This window comes from Plectropomus leopardus, chromosome 1 (assembly GCF_026936395.1).
Source record: "Plectropomus leopardus strain MGB_pleo_1.0 chromosome 1, ASM2693639v1, whole genome shotgun sequence".
NCBI lineage: Eukaryota > Metazoa > Chordata > Actinopteri > Perciformes > Serranidae > Plectropomus > Plectropomus leopardus.
Genome location: NC_142176.1, coordinates 10,202,360 through 10,219,457, shown reverse-complemented (window position 1 = coordinate 10,219,457; position 17,098 = coordinate 10,202,360). Strand labels below are relative to the sequence as shown.

Sequence of the window (17,098 nt, the reverse complement as noted above, 5' to 3'; positions counted from 1 at the left end):
AGGTGCTCTATTTTTTGTAGACATCTGGGTAAGAGCAGACACTGACCCTGTTTACACAAGCACAAGAGCACAGCTTTATTTCTGCTGAGTGGAGATTATTAATGTAGTGTAAACCAGCAGAATCAGACTTTGAATGTTACATCACAGCTGTGTTGATTTTGAAGACAGAGTCCACTTGTTTGCCCCATAAACTGTTTTTGTGTTAGCTCTCACTTTGAAGCCAAACTGGAGTCAAAAACAAACTTTTTTTAAAAAAAATTTTATAACTGTACATGATGGTCCAGCAGAGAGGTGCCTGCTGTTAACACAGAGCTGTGTGTTTGTGTGTTTAGGGCCAGGAGCATGACTGAGCAGCAGGAGCAGAACGAAGAAACAGGCCTGCTCTCCACGCAGGACCTGGACCACTCCAAGGACGATGACACACACGGCCACTTCAGGCAAATCTCACACACACACAAACACTTGCATCTCTTTCCCACACACCATCTGCATCCTGTGCATGGTCATGGGTTACAGCCCCAGGAGATTTATTTTCATAGCACTTATTTTGTGCTTTTATTTCCGCTTTATTTGATGTTAAATATCCACAAAAAGAGATTTACAAAAGAATTATTTTTCTTTCCTTACAAAGGCCTGGAAAGAAGAAAATGTAAAATTCTATAGTTATACTAAGTGTTTTAATCCATTTAAACATATGTTCTTACAAGTATTCATATGCACAATGTCCATGTGTTTGCAGACATAATGTGTGTGTTATATAAGAAGGATTCCAGGCAGGAGCAGTGTAATCCCAGGGAATCTGTATGTGGATGGGATTTAGCGCTGAAGCATGGTGTGTGTTAGTAGACTCAGCGAATGGTACAGACTTTATGCACTTGTCAGTCTTGAACTTTCAGCACTTAGTAAGCACTGTGTGTTTCTTTATTTTCTCAGAGGACCTAACTCACTTCAGCACTCCTCTGTTGCTGCATGCAGTATTTTAGGTTGGGAATATTTGTTTACATAAGCGTTTGAAGCTGCAATCGTAGATAAAAACGGGCTGACAAACACATATCACGAGCTTATAAAGTTGTTAAGGCCTGTGAGTTAGCTGGAACACACAAAGCAACATTTGAAGCTCCACTACGTTCACAAGCTTGTCGCTTCATGCTGGGCAGGCAGGGTTTATCGGAGCTATTTTTTTTTTAGAAATGGCTTTCTGTGGATGTTAATGATACTTAATCATAAATTGAATATGCTGTAAAAATCAAAACTACAAGCTAAAAGAGGCTAAAAAGGAAGTTAGGTAGACTGGCTCACAAACTGTAGGCTGTGGGTAATAAAATAACGGTCACCGGCTGCCTGTCTCAGACGGTAACGTGCAAAATCCTCTCCACTTCGGCCAAGTATTCTTGCATAGCCAAGCCTATAATCTCATTTTAGTTTTAGCTCTGTGCGTAAAAAAACAAAAAACTTTCAGGCTAACAACCTACACGCTAAAAGTAAGAAAGTATTTGAGTAAGTAAAGCATTGCAATTATTTATTCACTGTAATATTTGCAGGATATTTGTCATAAACATGCCTTTTTGAAGCTCAAAAAAATCTAAATGATTTCACATGAAAGACTTTTACAGTAATTTTATGTTTAAAATAAAATCACACAATTTCCTTAGAAAATGTGGCCTCAGTTTCTAAAACAGTTGAAATTAACACAACTATATTTTTAGAGAAATGTTCAAGAAAAGCTTCAAAGTTAAAATCAAGTTTGTGTACACAGCTCATGTAACTGAAACAAAAGAGTGCCGAGACACTGTTATTATTATTATTATTATTCTTATTATTATTATTATTATTCGGCAATTGTGTTGTTGCCCCGGATTGCAAAAATTTTCCATAATTTCCTCACTGATAATGTTTGGGTTACCACTAAGGAAATTATCTGACATATGGAGGTCACGACTGAACTTTCAGCTGCACTTTGTCCCAATATTTGACTATAAAACTTAGAAAATGCTTCATTATGATACAAGATAAATATTTCATGCATGCCTTAGGTTTTTCCTTGGAGATTAAGCTGCAGGTGCTGTGTGTGTTGGTTTGCTGTACGAACAAAACATCGAGGGTGATAAAAGACTGGCTTCATTTTTACATTTATTGAACTGTTTCTTTATAATAAAAGTCTCGTCTGTGTGATATATGAATCTGATACCTTGAATTTAAACTCAGGAGACTATTTGAAGGTTCTTCTTCTCTCATCTTTCCCATCTTTTTCTCGTGGATACTTTTGAAGTCTCACCGTGAGACTCACTTTCTCTCAGTCCCAATTTCTTCTCCTCCAGCTAAATTATTGACTGGGAGTCCACTCCTACACCAGCCACCGATGGGAGGTGTTCGCTTTCTAATTTAGGATTCAATTTAGGATTCTTTGAGCTTGTAATTAGTTTCACTATTCAGCTCCACAGCCAAGGGCACTGAGATACACTGACAAAGACACATCGTACACACACACACACACACACACACACACACACACACACACACAAACACACACTGCAGAAAGCAACATTTTCCTTTGCTCACCGGGGTACAAGCTGATTCGTGATTTAGATTCATTTCCAAACCACAGCCTCTGAAATGGCAGAGATCAGTGACAGTTGTTGTTACTCTGTGATGTTTTTTGTTTTTTCTGCTTAGTTATATCTTATGTGCAGGACTCAGACGGGTTTACTAACAAGCAGCAACCTCCTGGGCTGAAAAATGAAGCCAACACTGAAGTGCCAAAAACTGCAGTCCTTTGAGTTGCCACTTAAGGCTTGTTCTGGAAGCGATTCAATGCCCAAAGACCCCCGTGTTAAAATGCCCAACTTAACAGCAGAAAGAAACATGCTTACAGCCTGGTACCTTGTTTCAGTGCTATAACTACCTCCCATCCTGGCTCAAAGGCGAAACGTCATAATCATTCTTTAAATGTTACTATCTGACCTGATGAAAGTAGGCTGTCAAAATGATAAAGTATTCCTCGTTCCTGTCTGTTGTTGAGCATGTATCACGCAGGTTACGCCCATAGACTGTATAAAAAATGTTTGTAGAAAGTCTGTCACTAAAGTGGCCCCGCCCTTAAATACGCATAACCTTTAAGCCTTTAAAATGTAAACAGGTGGGTTATGGAAAAATATGACCTTATGAGTCAGATCTGCCCCTCGCTCCTCCGTAGCTCCACCCTTTCATCGAAATATGGTCACTTCTGGCTCCAAAATGCAGAATTCAAGGCTTCAAAACGATCGTCCACAAACCAGTGGGTGACGTCATGCTGGCTGCGTCCAATACTTTCATGCAGTCTGTCTTCACTGCATGTGCACAATGTGATCCACAGTGCACTGAGCCTCCCAGCACCTGAAAAACGTATTTTTTCTGATTCTGTGTAAAAAGAGATCTTTAGAGATTTTCATGCTTTTGCTTCAGTTGCACAATTCGATGGTTCCCCCTGGGCCTGTGAATCTACTTTAAACCCTCTGAATAATGTCCAAAATAACAGCACTTTGGTGCTACTGTTGTGTCTTTGACAACCGTCCATCATTCTCCCACATCAACAACATGACCTTGTTTATACCCTTAAAAAAATACCTTGACACATCACATTCACAGCTCCGCTACATGACGGCGTGATGGGAATTGCTTGTAGCGGCTGTCCTCTTACACTCACCTAGAATCTAGATGTAGCTGCAGTATTGATTAAGACCTGGATCTCGTGTAAAAGCGAGAGACAGATGGAGAGTGAGAGGACTGTTGAGCCGGTTAGTCCCCACAGAGCTGCCTGTGTTTTTAATAATCACTCTCTTCTCTCCACCTGGGAGTGCGGAGCCACTGTGGAGCCTATTTTTAGACAGTAACCAGCAGGCAGGAAAAGCAGCACATATGCACTATTGTTCATAACATGGTCACAAGATAATAGGATGTCGCCTCTTAGAGGGAGATTTTTAATGAAGAAAGCGATGAATTTGCACATCTAGGATAAGCCGCGTAAAATAATCAAATGTTGGAAAGGTTAAGTAGAGGGCAGCTTTTGATTCATCTGATGTATTTGAGTCTGGTTATGTATTACTTATTAGATATCATGCCAGCATGGAAGTTGTTTATGAATTCTTACCTTCAAAGGCATCATGTCATATGTATTTTGGTTACTATTTTTTTAATATTTAATGGATAAGATGTTTGAAACCTAAGAAAATTGCCTTTATTTCTGTCAAAAACATAGGAGGAAGGCAATGAGCATCTTGCGAAGGTTAAATAAAATAAATAAAATTATCAAGAAATTTGTAAAAAATAAGATAAAATTTTAAAAAAGTACAAGAAAATTACCTTAAAATTTGCATGTATAGAGAAGAAGTGTACATATATAACAGATTTTCAAGAAGCAATACTAACTAAAATTCTATGTCCTTGAAAGGAAAAGGAAGAAGCAAAATGCTTAAGAAAAGTAAAAAACAAAAACCAAACAAGGAAATTACATGGGAAAAAAATCTGATAATAATTCTGTAAAAATATGATATAATATAAATGAATATTTATATAATTGAATAGAATAGAAATATATATATAGTTTTCTGGACATTTTTCCCGAGCTAATTTTTATTAGTTTTCTAAATCTACTAATTTCTTGCTAATTGCAGGATATTTCTTGCCAAGTTGGTAATTCCCATTTTCTTCAGGTTTTCGAAAGAAATCAAATCAAACTGCTCTGAGTTCACAGGTTTAAATGCATGTGAAAGGCGTGTGAATGTACCACAAGAAAAGTTAAGTCGGTCCAGGTCTCACGGGGTTAATGTGAAACAGTTGAAGTAGCATAAAGGACATTTTCACTTTTGTAACAGGTTAGAGCTTATTTTGCGGTTCTAGATGCGTGCGTGATGGATTTTCTCGCTGCAGTTTCGAAGATAAAATATGATGTAAAGTGAGTGATGCATCACTTTAAGTCTGTGAGGCTGATCGGACCAGAGAGCAGGCAGCGCTGTCACAGCTGTACCGCTCTGCTGTAAACAACAGCCTCATCCTGCTCTTACACAAGCGCGCACAGACACACACACACACACATACACACACAGAGGCAGCCAGAGCATCTGTTAACCCTCTCTGCTCTCTAACACTTCAACTTTGTTTGTCTGTCTTTCTCCGGCCTGAGTTGTAGATTCGTCTTTTGTTCAGATTCTCTACATGTATAGACGAAGACAGCAGAGTAACAATAGAAACCTGAGAATGATGAGCTGTAGGTCTATCTGTCATAGAAATCAGCTGTTTCCAGACAGTATTATCTCGGTGTCATCGTGACAGACACCCTGTCGGTGCTGAGTTTACCTCTCATCTCCACTGCGCTCCATCATGGGAGGAAAGGCGACATGGATAGAGGCGTCCGAGTCGGGGAGGGTTGTTCGGGGACAGAGGTCACACTATCTTCTTACCCAGAGGAGAGTCTCTCATCAGAGCGGGGACACGGACAGACCTGCTGCTATAAAGACAACAGAGAGGGGTGTTTTAACATAATGGCACTTTGCTGTATACACTGAAGGACACTGTTCAAGGAGAATACAAATGTGATGCTGTTATGATATGATGTGATAAAGCCCCTGCTGAATCAGAGGGCAGCCGTGTTTACAGACAGATTGTCACTTTGCATCAGTACTGATGCAGATATCATACTGATATCTAGATATCAGAGTACAGCAGTAGATCTGAGTGGAGTTTTGTACTGTACATTTACGGTTGTTAAAATGAACACCTGTATTTATACTAATGATGCATATTTTATAAACTGATGTTTTATGCACAAAATCCTAATCTGAAAAGTAAGCAGTAATGTCAGAAAAATGTAAGAGTGAATAATTAAGCTTTTTCTTTTGAAATACAGCAGAGCAGAAGTCTGAAGTGTGATAAAACGTACAGTGCTTAAAGTCCACCTGTGATTATAAGTACGATAAGGAAAAATGTGTCTAATATTTCTAACAAACCCTGGCTGCTTACTTGTTCATATTCTCAAACAATATGTTTCCACTTTTAACATTGCAAGAGAAAATACTTTGAGTTTTTGGACTAAATGACAAATGTAACAGTCGTCACGTGTCCTTCACATTATTCCCGTCAGACTCTGGAGGGTTGAAGATATCAAGTCTCACTTTCTCTCACTTTATTTGATGCCTTTCTCCTTTACACCGTATGAAAAATGGTTTCCACAGAGTGAGATAATCCATCACAGCAAACATGAAGCTGCAATTTGCCAGAGCTTCTGTTTTATCAGTATCTCCTTGAGCGAGAGTGTTTTCATATCAGCGCTGCGTTACGTGGCGCTCTGCTTGCTGTCAATCACCTCAAACTCACAGAAAGATACGGGAACAAAAGGACGTCTGTGTCAGGAAATAATCCCTCAAAAACATCTGGCCTTTCAGACTTTATTGTTGCAAACATGTCCTCTTCTTTAAAGCATCTTAACTGGGACAGCAGTTCATTTCAGTGACATTTTCCTTAAAGGGCTGATTATACTGTATTTTATCTGCTGCCTGGTTCTGTCTGCTTTAGCAACAGATATGAGTATCATGCTGTGACATCTGCTGCTCTGCTCCGAATGTTCCTCCTGAGGCGAGCGTGATGCCAGTGATGTGTGTGTGTGTGTGTGTGTGTTTGTGTGTTTGTGTATCATGACTATAAAAAGGACAACACAGATAATCTCCTTGCATGATCATTATTTGTGTTAAAACAACTCAATATTTATCTTTGATTCTGTTGTTTTGTGACAGCCTTCGTCTCCCTGCAGTTATGCACACACTGATGAATAACTCGTCATGTGGAAGCTTTGACCCAGCTCGGATTTCCATGCAATGTACACAGATGCAATCATACAGCACACACGCACACAAGCTGACATTTGTCATGCTGTCCTCAGGCAGGAAAAAGGCATTAATCTGCCCTCAAATGTACTATATACAGTATTTGTTATATATTTCTATCCACACGTACACAGAGAAGACTAGTAAATTTGGGGTGAGAATCACCAAAGGCGCCATGATACGATATTATCAATATTATTTAAATGTTTTGTGATAGGTTAAGTATTGTGGTATGTTTATAGCCATACATTGCGATTTATTATGTCTGTTAACCTGCACATTATGTCTCCAAAAGGATCTGCTTTATCCAAGAAGTTTAACTTTTCAGTCTGTTCATCTCACTTTAGTCATTTTTATTGCAGCAAAAATGTGTGTATGCACTTACGCACTGCTGCATCTCTTTTAAATGTATTTTCCTTAATTTAATGCATTTTATACAGGCTATTTTTAGCTTTATTTTTATTAATTAGAATTTAATTTATTTTCCTTCTTATGCTATGTGTTCTGTGCATTCTATTTTTATCCTTATTGTTATGTTACTGTTACTGTTACTATGTTACTGTTATGTTACTGTTAGTTTTACCTGGTGGGTTTAATCCATGTGAAGATGCATTCTGTCTATTCTATTCTGATATTATCTTATTTTCACATGCAGATTTTATTCTGTCTTCTATGTCTTTTCATTTGAAGCACTTGGTTCGTGAAATTTCTTTGTTGTAAAGCACGTTGGGCTGACTTTCTTGTATTGAAGGTGCTATACAAATCAAGTTTATTATTATTATTATTTAGTGCCCTGAAAATAATTGGGTTTTTTTTGTTTAAGTAGCCAACCAAAAATGTAATTTTTATATGCAATATTAATAATATTAATATTAATAGTGTTGTCCGTATATCGATGTATTGATATATCGTTATATTGATAGATGGATATATTGATAAAATATTGCCTGCAAAATATTGTGATACTATGGTGTATCGATTTTCCCCTCACCCTTATTGTAGATAAAAGATAGACAGTGGACAAAACATGCATTTAAATAATCTTCATTGTAATTCTCTGTGTATTTTTCTTGTCATCACAGGTTTCATCTGATTGAAGACCTCTCGTACGAAGACGTGAAGAAATGTTACCGGGGCTCGGTGAGTCTTGTTCTCTCTTTTGATCCTCGTTGTTACTGTGTCTGTGATAATATTCATTATTATGCTTATTAGTAAAAGCAGTGCTCCCTGTTAAAGGTCCAGAGTGTGACTTTTAGGGGGATTTAATGGCCTCTTGCGGTGAGGTTTGAGGGAGACAATGACCTGAAACTTCTGATTAGAGTCCCTTCAGTGTTCATTGTTCAGGAGGTTTGGCTCGCTGGAAACAGGCCAGCACCTGCTAATGTGTGCTCACTTTTTTCTCTGAATCCAGACTTTCAGTAAATAATGCTTTATATAACATGTCCTACTATATATCCCCTTAAACCTGACACGCTGGAACTATAACGCTTTCCCTCGAGGGCCGTGATTCCTAACTGGTCCAAATTGGGAACCACAGCCCAAATGTAAACAACACATTGGCGTAGAACACAAAGAAATAAAACATATTGCAAGAATAAACAGAAACAGCACTTCAAAATAAAAGCTCTCTGCCAGAAATTCACTTTATTTCGAAATAAAGGGGTTTTTTTTCTTTCAGATTTGGCGAGTTCATGAGTCACATGCAGTCCATTCAGAATGGACCCACAACCCACTTTTGGACTCTGACCTACAATTTGAGAACCACTGAAACTTTTAATTTCGTGATTCCCTGACTCAGAGGCTTTTCTCACATATATGCTGCAGTATTGAAATACGTTTCAAAAAGCTGAAGTCAGTGTCACTGAATGCACAAGGTGACAAAAGGCTTCCACCAATATGACAAAATCTGATTGCAATCTGATGCATATTTATTATTTCTTTTCCGAATCATATCATGACATGCCAAGAAGCTGGAAAAGACATTATAACCATTATAAATTAGTGAGAAAATACCAAATGTGTCCTGCTTACCTCCCTGACATTGATGTGAGAATTCTCAAGTTTAATTATGACTGAAGTCCACCTCCACTCAAAAATGTGTTTTTCTTCTATTTATGTCACCTAAAATGTGTGACCATAACTTTAATGACTTGTATTAGCATTTGTCACTACATAGAGCGGTGTTTTCACTTGCCTATACTGAAGTGGGCGATGTCTGTGTATATATAAAACCAAATAATGAAAAAAATGTGCATTGACATGTTCAGCTGTGCTATATAATCCTGAATTACTATCACACAGACTTATAGCCATCATTTCCGGTGTCCTCTAGACTTTTCTCAAAAGTTCAACCTTGGTATGAGTCACTTAATGTAAATTTATTACCAACGAGTATACATTAATAGAACCACAACACAAACAAATAATCTGACAGCATTTTACCTTTGAATTCAGACAAATAAGTATACATTCACACCTTCCCTTTTAGTGAGCGAGCCCTCTGTGTAATTGTAGCCCGCTGTACTGTAAGCGCCATATTCCTGAGGACAGGAGGTGCGCTCCTATGAGCTATTAATAGAAAGACAAAAACAGGAGCAGCAGACAGCAGCAAAGTGAGCTGATAGGAGTTGAAGGAAAGATACAGGACAGGACGGAAGAACAGGGAAAGATAGAGTGGTGGTATCTAGAGCGAGAGGTGAGTTTGAGCTGTGAGGGAGGAGAGCAGGGAATGAATGAGACCTCTTGTGTGCTCAGAAAGGGGAAAAATGTCTGATTTTCTCTGAAAAGTGACTTTTAGGTGTCAGACTGACAGACAAAGTGACAGTTTAGAGGCAAGGAAAGGCAGAGAAAGAAAGGGCTTCAAGTGAGAGTAGAGAGGAGTCCTTGTGTGTGTGTGTGTGTGTTTGTGTGTGTGTGTGTGTGTTTGTGTGAGGGAGGCAGAGGGAGAGGGAGGGTGTCAGCCGGGTGCTGCGAAGTGTAGAGTCACTAGCAGTGTATTTGAGACAGAGAAAGAGAGGCTTGTAGTTTCTGAGAGGGAGCTCAGTGGCTGTAAACTGAGGCGTTGCTGCTGTAACTCTGTAGTAGTGTGTGTGTGTGTGTGTGTGTGTGTGTGTGTGTGTGTGTGTGTGCATAGGTGTTCACATTAGAGCCAGGTGTGTGTCGGTAGACTAGAGAGGTAGTGGATCTCGTCCCCGTACTGACCGGCGACAGGGAAACAGTGTGTGTCTTGCAGCAGCTTGCTCCAGGCCTTGGATGTGCGCGAGTGTGTGTGTGTGTACGGTGCCAACGTGCTGAGCCTGGTGCAGAGCTCGCGTCCTTTGAGGGAGAGGGTGGTGTCTGCCGCGAGCGGAGCCGGAGTGGCCGGTGGTGGCGGAGTGGCCGGCGGAGCGGCCGGCGGTGCTGTGCAGGCAGGCCGGTCCGCCAAGGAGCTGCTCATGACTCTGCCCTGTCCCTCTGCACAGACTGTCAGCAAGTACAACTCGCAGTACCACAAACTGTTCCAGTGTGTGCCCAAGGATGAGATCCTCATGAAAGGTACGGTGCTTCTTACCACACAAACTTTAAGGCTGTGCAACATGTCATGCTTCATCCTTATAATTTGCCTTCATGCATTTGTACTTTGCTATTACGCACTTCTGCTAAAGCTGCTCATATACAGTAACAAGACTGAAACTGACCTTTTATTAAATATCAGATATTAAAAAGAGATTAATGTTATTTCAAGCTGACATAAGTCAATTAATCAATTAATTATTATCAAGCATAATTTATTAAAGAGTAACATATTTCAGCATTTCAGTTGTGGAGTTGCAGTGCTTTTCTTTTTAAAATCTGTTATGAATGCAATATATCTTTCAGCTTTGGATGATTAGAAATTATAAGACGTCATCTTTGTCTCTGGACACTGAAAAGGCTTAATGACTGGGCAGTGATTAGAACATATAATGGGGTGAAGCATCCCCCCAATATTCAAATATGCTCTTAATGTCTCCCTGATATATTGATAAAAAAACAAAGAAAAAAACTTTTGCTATGTAATGACAGGCAAACATGCACCACTGTCTGAATAATCACTAGATGTATCATAATCATACATTTGCTCAACAAATTGCCATTATTATCACCGAGTTGAGCTGAATACTCAGATGAATTGAGTATCTGGTACACATAATGTACTTTTTTGAGTAAAAGTATCATGCGAGTAAAAAGTGTCTATTTGTACACGATGAAGTAAAATCCTCATATAAGTAGCGGTAAATGATCTCTTACTCTTGTGGTCAAGAAAACATCTGAAGTTCAGTCCTGAGATTGTTCTGTAAAAAAGTTTAATTATGAATAATAAATATAGCAACTTCTGATTAAAACATGAATTTCAGGCTTAAAATAACAATTTTATCCACTTTAAATGTAACTCTTCAAAGCTCCACCCACATCTGGCTTAAACGCAAAGACATAGAAAGAGATAATTTAGCTGGTTGAACAGCTTGAGATAATTGTGTACTCGCTCATGCCTAATTATTTCTACCACTTCTAATTTGAAGGTGTAGTTGGTGTGTGGTTTGTCTAAGTGGTGTTGCCATACTCCAGCAGAAGCTCGACTGCTGTGGATACAGTCATTGTCAAACACTAAACAGATTCTCTATTTCATTACTTAAGATGTATTAGTTCATGTCATTAGTTCATCTTAAATGACCATATACTCAATTTTATTTGACAAAATCTTAACAACATGTTGGCTTAAATCACAAAAAATAAAAACATAGTCCACTGCAAGAATAAACAGAAATTACATTTCAAAATAGAAGATCTGTGCAAGAAATTCACTGTGCTTCAAAATAAATAGTGTTTTTTAACAAAACTGACACGTTCACAAGTCACTGCAGTCCATTCAGAATGGACCTGCGACCCAATTTTGGACCATGACCCACTAGTTGGGAACCACTGAACTGGAGGGTGCTAAAATTGCACACGGGAAAAAAGTTCAAGTGAGTTATCGCAGTCTAAACAACATGCAATGAGATCTTTGACTGATAACGTCAAAGTTATAATAGAGTCTAATGGATTTCGAGGGAGTGTATGTGAAGAGCAAGAGAATGAAAAGGTAAAAGTCATCGAGGACGCAGTACAAAAAAAAGAGAATAGTATGTTTATTTTTTTTGACAAAGTCGTTAAAAATGTCAGCATGGTATGTCATAAAAAATCATATATTGGTAATTTTCTCTGTGCAGCCCTCAATCATGTGCTGGCTCCCTTAAATGGCCATTAGTCACCAAAACTTCATGAACCCTTGATGTAAGATTTTTTTTTTTTATATCTCAAAATCCTCTAAAATAGTCAGTTAAGCTCAAGCTGTTAAGTTTTTTTTCTTTAATTTACCCCCTTAAAGGTTTGGTCACAGGAGGTGTGGATTAAAAATGGTTAGAAATGTTGGAGAGACAGAGAGAGATTTTGATGAGCCTGTATGTTTTTCTTTATCCAGTTTAATTTTTAACCCTTTGAAACCTGAGATAGTCTTCTGGACTATACAGAAAGACATCATTGAGCAACTTAACAAGAAATTACTAAAAACTTAGAAAGAAATTAGAAAAACATTGAAGAAAATTACCTTAAACAAAACAAAAAAAAGGAAAAATTACCTTAAGAAAGCTCAGAAAAACTAGGGAAATTATTCAGGTTATTTCCTTATCACCGTTAATTAACTTTTTACAATTTTTGCAAAAAGCCAAGAAATTAACCTGTAAAAGGTGCTATACATAATTATGATAATTATGATTATAGTTAAATAGACATTTTCCCCTAGGTTTTTTTTAAATTGTAAATGTATTTATTTCTTGCTCTTACAAGTTGCTCATTGCCTTTTTCCCATGTTTTTTTAAAAGAAATCAAACCACTTTTCTCGGGTCCCAGAGGTTTACATACTTATGATGTCAACAGAACTAATGTCAGTCCAGGTTCTAAAGGGTTAAGAGTGAGATTTCTTCAAAAGTGTTTGTGTCTCTTTTGTCCTCAGTGTACTCCTGTGCTCTTCTCAGAGACATCCTTCTACAAGGCCGGCTCTACATTTCCAGAAACTGGCTGTGTTTCTATGCCAACCTCTTCGGCAAGGACATAAAGGTATGGGGGACTGACAGACAGCTTAATGGACTCAAACTGACTGACAAATATGAACCGCGTTTCTCCCCGTCAAAATCTGACAAGTCGTCTGATTGGAAGACTTGACAAATTATTTGACTGAAAGTCACTCAGGATTACGGGCTGACTTTCAGCGTTCAGTGTTATTTTCCCACATTTTCTCTTTCTGTCTGTGCTGAGAAATAATGTACGAAGAACAGGTCGACTGACTGAACCTTTAACCTCAACCAGTTACATGACTTTCTCTTTTGATGTTATTCATTGTTCCCTTTCGTTCATTTCCTTGAAACCAAAGCTCTCCTGACATCTGAGTGACAATAAGCTACTTATTCGGACTGCATTCCTCACATTCTGACTGAAATAAGACACTTTTCATGTCCACTACTCATTTTCTCCAGAGGCCTCTGTCTGCTTTCATTTACTCAAATTGCACTCGTGTTTTTATCTTACTTTTAACTTTCTCGCCATCTTGCTTTTAGGTTTGCTAATAGTGTTGTTTCCTTTAGGTGGCTATCCCTGTTGTTTCTGTGAGGCTGGTGAAGAAGCACAAAACAGCAGGCCTTGTCCCCAATGGCTTGGCTATCACCACAGACACCGGCCAGAAGGTGAACACTTCCATCACAGTCGCTGTGAATTAAAATACTTACGCTGATTAGCGCAGCATGACTGCAGGAGAGGTGTGATGGAAAAAACAACAGCGTGCTATAGATAGCAGCAGAGCGGAGTCCCAGCCTGGTAGCCAGAGAGAGAGAGAAGGGTTTTTCCACCATTACAGCAGCGTTCAGACAGGCCTCTTAATCTGCTGTCAAATCAGACTCAGCCGGTCTTCAAGTGGTGTTTTTACACAGCTCAGGCCTCAGCAGCCCCTGAATATTGGGGTGACTTCTAGGTTTTGTACCTAGAAAAACGTGGAGCTCTGTAGGTGTGTTCAGAACAAATGTGAGGAAAAGTGCCAGCTGTACAAAATGGGAAAGGGAGTTCATGCTAAATATAGGAGGAGTCGATATTGGTTTTTCAGGGCTCATACCGATATTTGCAACCAATTTGCAACCAATTTGCATTTACATTTAGATGAAAACATTTCTGGCGAAATTTAGAATTTGGAATATAACAAACTCCACCCCCCCCCCAAAAAAAACTTTGTTTAAATGCTTTAAGCAAATGTTTAAGACCAGAGGGAAATACACAGCTGCAGTGGAGCCAAAGCAGCACAATTTTTCATGAAGTAATTTTATCAGCAATCAGCAAATTGAAATAAAACGCCAGTACAGATAATCTGCAAAATTACAAATATTGGCCCCGATAATTGGCCAGGCAAATAATCTGTCGGCCCCTAATGCTAACATTAGTGCTAACTTGGTTTGTAATAAAGTACAACCGACAACTACACATATTCACAACCTACCATGTAGTCCTATGCCTTTGCTCACTTTTCTTTGAGCCCTCTGCTGTTTTGTTCTGTTTCTGTGCCCACAGACAACGATAATGAGTTTGTCTTTTATTTCTGATTCTCGATGAAGGCAGTCCACAAGAGAGGAAAGAGACCAAATTGTGGTTTGAATGCAAAACCGGTTATTTGAAGTTCAAATTACGAAACCGAGAGAATTGATTTTATATATTGTGTGTAGAAGATAAGTAACATGTAGGCGGTGATTTATCAAAAAGAGTTTGCAGTCATGCTCATGGCTCTGATACACTGTACTTAGGCATATGAGGGCACATGAGCTCCTGAAATGAGATAAATTAAAGGACATACATTTAGTTTATTTTTCTAAAGTTTCCTTTTCATATCAAACTAGAAAACACTTTTAGATACAGTTTTAGCAGTAGCAGAATGGGGGTTGGCACTGACCATGTTTCTATGCAAGTCAAACTTTTTTCAGGTCATTTTTTGCTTTCTTCATTCATCTTTTTGCTCAATACCAGAAAATAGATTACAGAATATTCTGCATGTTTGTGGTAGTACACACATATCGGCTTCATGCCGCAGCACACAGGAGCCGACTATGGCAGTCATCCCAAAGTTCAGAAATAGCACGTTTCTAAGTGCTCCTCAGACATTCATATACTCTACTGTACACTCACATCTACAGTATGACAGCATACATTGTTTATTCATAACACAAGTCCTTAAATATTAATATATGGAGAGACTGGTCTGATTTTTTGCCACATAAATGCAAAAAGGTTAGGATTACCTCACTATCAGCACTGAGGTGTACATGAGATAACTCTGAGTTTCTATATAAATGCAGAAAGTCTTCAGATAAGGTTTCTGTCTTCAGATGGTGCTCCCCCTCGCTTTCTCTATTTAAAGTTTAATGTTAACTCAGTGAGTAAAGGCACAACCCAATTTACGTTTCCATTTGTGCAAAACACTATTATTAAATTCATGTGAGGCTGGCATATTCCTAAAAAATGAGCCCCTCAGCTTTATCTCAGAGTGCACAGAGTCACACTGACTAACACAGCGGCTCAGATTAAAGCAACAACCCTCTTCAAAGCATGTGAGCTTTATAGCATATGGATAGTGTGTCTCATACTGTACAAGGCCGAATGTCCTTTACTATACAGAACGTGTGCATGATTGTGTAATATGCATTACATAACCATGAGCACATACATGGCTCTGCACAGTGTTTCTCTTGTGTTTATCATGTGAAAAGTTCACAGCTTGTGCCTGTAAAAACAAAGTTCAGGCTTATTTGTAATTTTTCAGCTCATTCACCAACACGAGAGACACGAGAGAAAAACAACTGATAAAATGCACACACAGTAGCACAGTGTTCCCAATGCTCCTGAATAAATTCAAATGTACTTTTCAGATAGCAGTGATATTTATTCAGGTCAGGGGGATATTTTGGTAAGCTGTCACTGACCTGTTATTCATTCATGAAAGAATAAAACAGAACAAAAATGTGATTAGAAAAATATCCTTTATGTGGCCCAGATGTGTCGTTTTGTAATATATTTCTACTATTTCCCAGTAATGTTAATGTGTTATTATATGCCCTGTAAGCATGGATGGGTTAGTGAATTGGCCTACTGGACACAAGCCTAGGGGCCCAAAGTTTCAGGGGGCCCCATAGACACAAAATGACCACAAAGAGAAAGAAAACAACCACAAAAAGATGCAAAGGACCTGCAAAGACACATTAAATAACTACAAAAAAAGAGCAGAACTAGAGACAAAAATTACCTTAGCAAGACGCAACACAACCACAAAGACACAAAATGACCACAGAGAAACCAAATGACTGAAAAAGACACAAAACATTGACAAAGAGATGCAAAATGACTAAAAATGAAACAAAATTATCTCAGAGATATAAAACATCCAAGAACAGACACAAAAAGACCATAAAGGACATAAAATAACCTCAAACAGACACAAAACATTCACAAAGAGACACAAAATCACCATAAAAGACACAAAATAATCACAGGCACAAAACATCTACAGAGGCATGAAAGAACCAAAAAATACACAAAATTAACTCAAAGGGACACAAAATGACCAGAAAGGACACAAAATTACCTTAAAGGACATAAAATATCCATAAGGAGATTCAAAGCAACCCAAAAAATACATGAAGTGCCCTCAAAGACACACAACATGACTACAAAGAGATGTAAACATCTTGCATGTTGTTCCTTGCTGCTGTAAGAGAGGTGGATGTCTGCATGTGCTGCATGTCTGTGCAATATTGTCACATAATACGCCCTTGTTTGTAAGGCTCAAACTACTTATGCAACTCTTAACCTGCCTGAAATTACTGATTTTTTTTAAACTAAAAACACATAATAGTTCTAAGTGTGAACAAGTGTGATTTTGTGCAGACATCGTTTAACTAAAGAAAAGAGACCAAAGTTCTGATTTACACGTGTGATATTTGAAAAGGCAGGCTGAGATGTGAAAAAGAAAATCTTCTTGATCTATTTCTCTATTTGGTTTCCCCCTGCAGGGCTCGTCAAAGTTTAATATCATCTCTCATCTAACCTAATTTAGGTGATAAATGAAAATCCGAGTATATCGCTTATCTGTGTTGCCCAAAAGAAACCTCTTGAATATAAAGTACACTGGTGAGAATCTCTCTGTTTAAATGAGCTCA

The 17,098-nt window shown here is 38.4% G+C and overlaps 1 protein-coding gene across 5 annotated transcripts in view; it reads left to right on the top strand.

Moving 5' to 3' along the window:
- Positions 1–17,098, top strand: part of gramd2aa (GRAM domain containing 2Aa) — a 38,541-nt gene that overhangs the window by 11,577 nt on the left and 9,866 nt on the right. For 3 of the 5 annotated variants that reach the window (XM_088075025.1, XM_042491415.2, XM_088075020.1), the window contains exons 2-6: positions 333–437; positions 7,937–7,994; positions 10,073–10,388; positions 12,865–12,968; positions 13,493–13,591. In XM_088075025.1, coding sequence (XP_087931151.1) covers positions 333–437; positions 7,937–7,994; positions 10,073–10,388; positions 12,865–12,968; positions 13,493–13,591 — 682 coding nt within the window. The remainder of the gene's footprint in view (positions 1–332; positions 438–7,936; positions 7,995–10,072; positions 10,389–12,864; positions 12,969–13,492; positions 13,592–17,098) is intronic. The other 2 variants (XM_088075039.1, XM_088075046.1) reach the window with 1 other exon arrangement.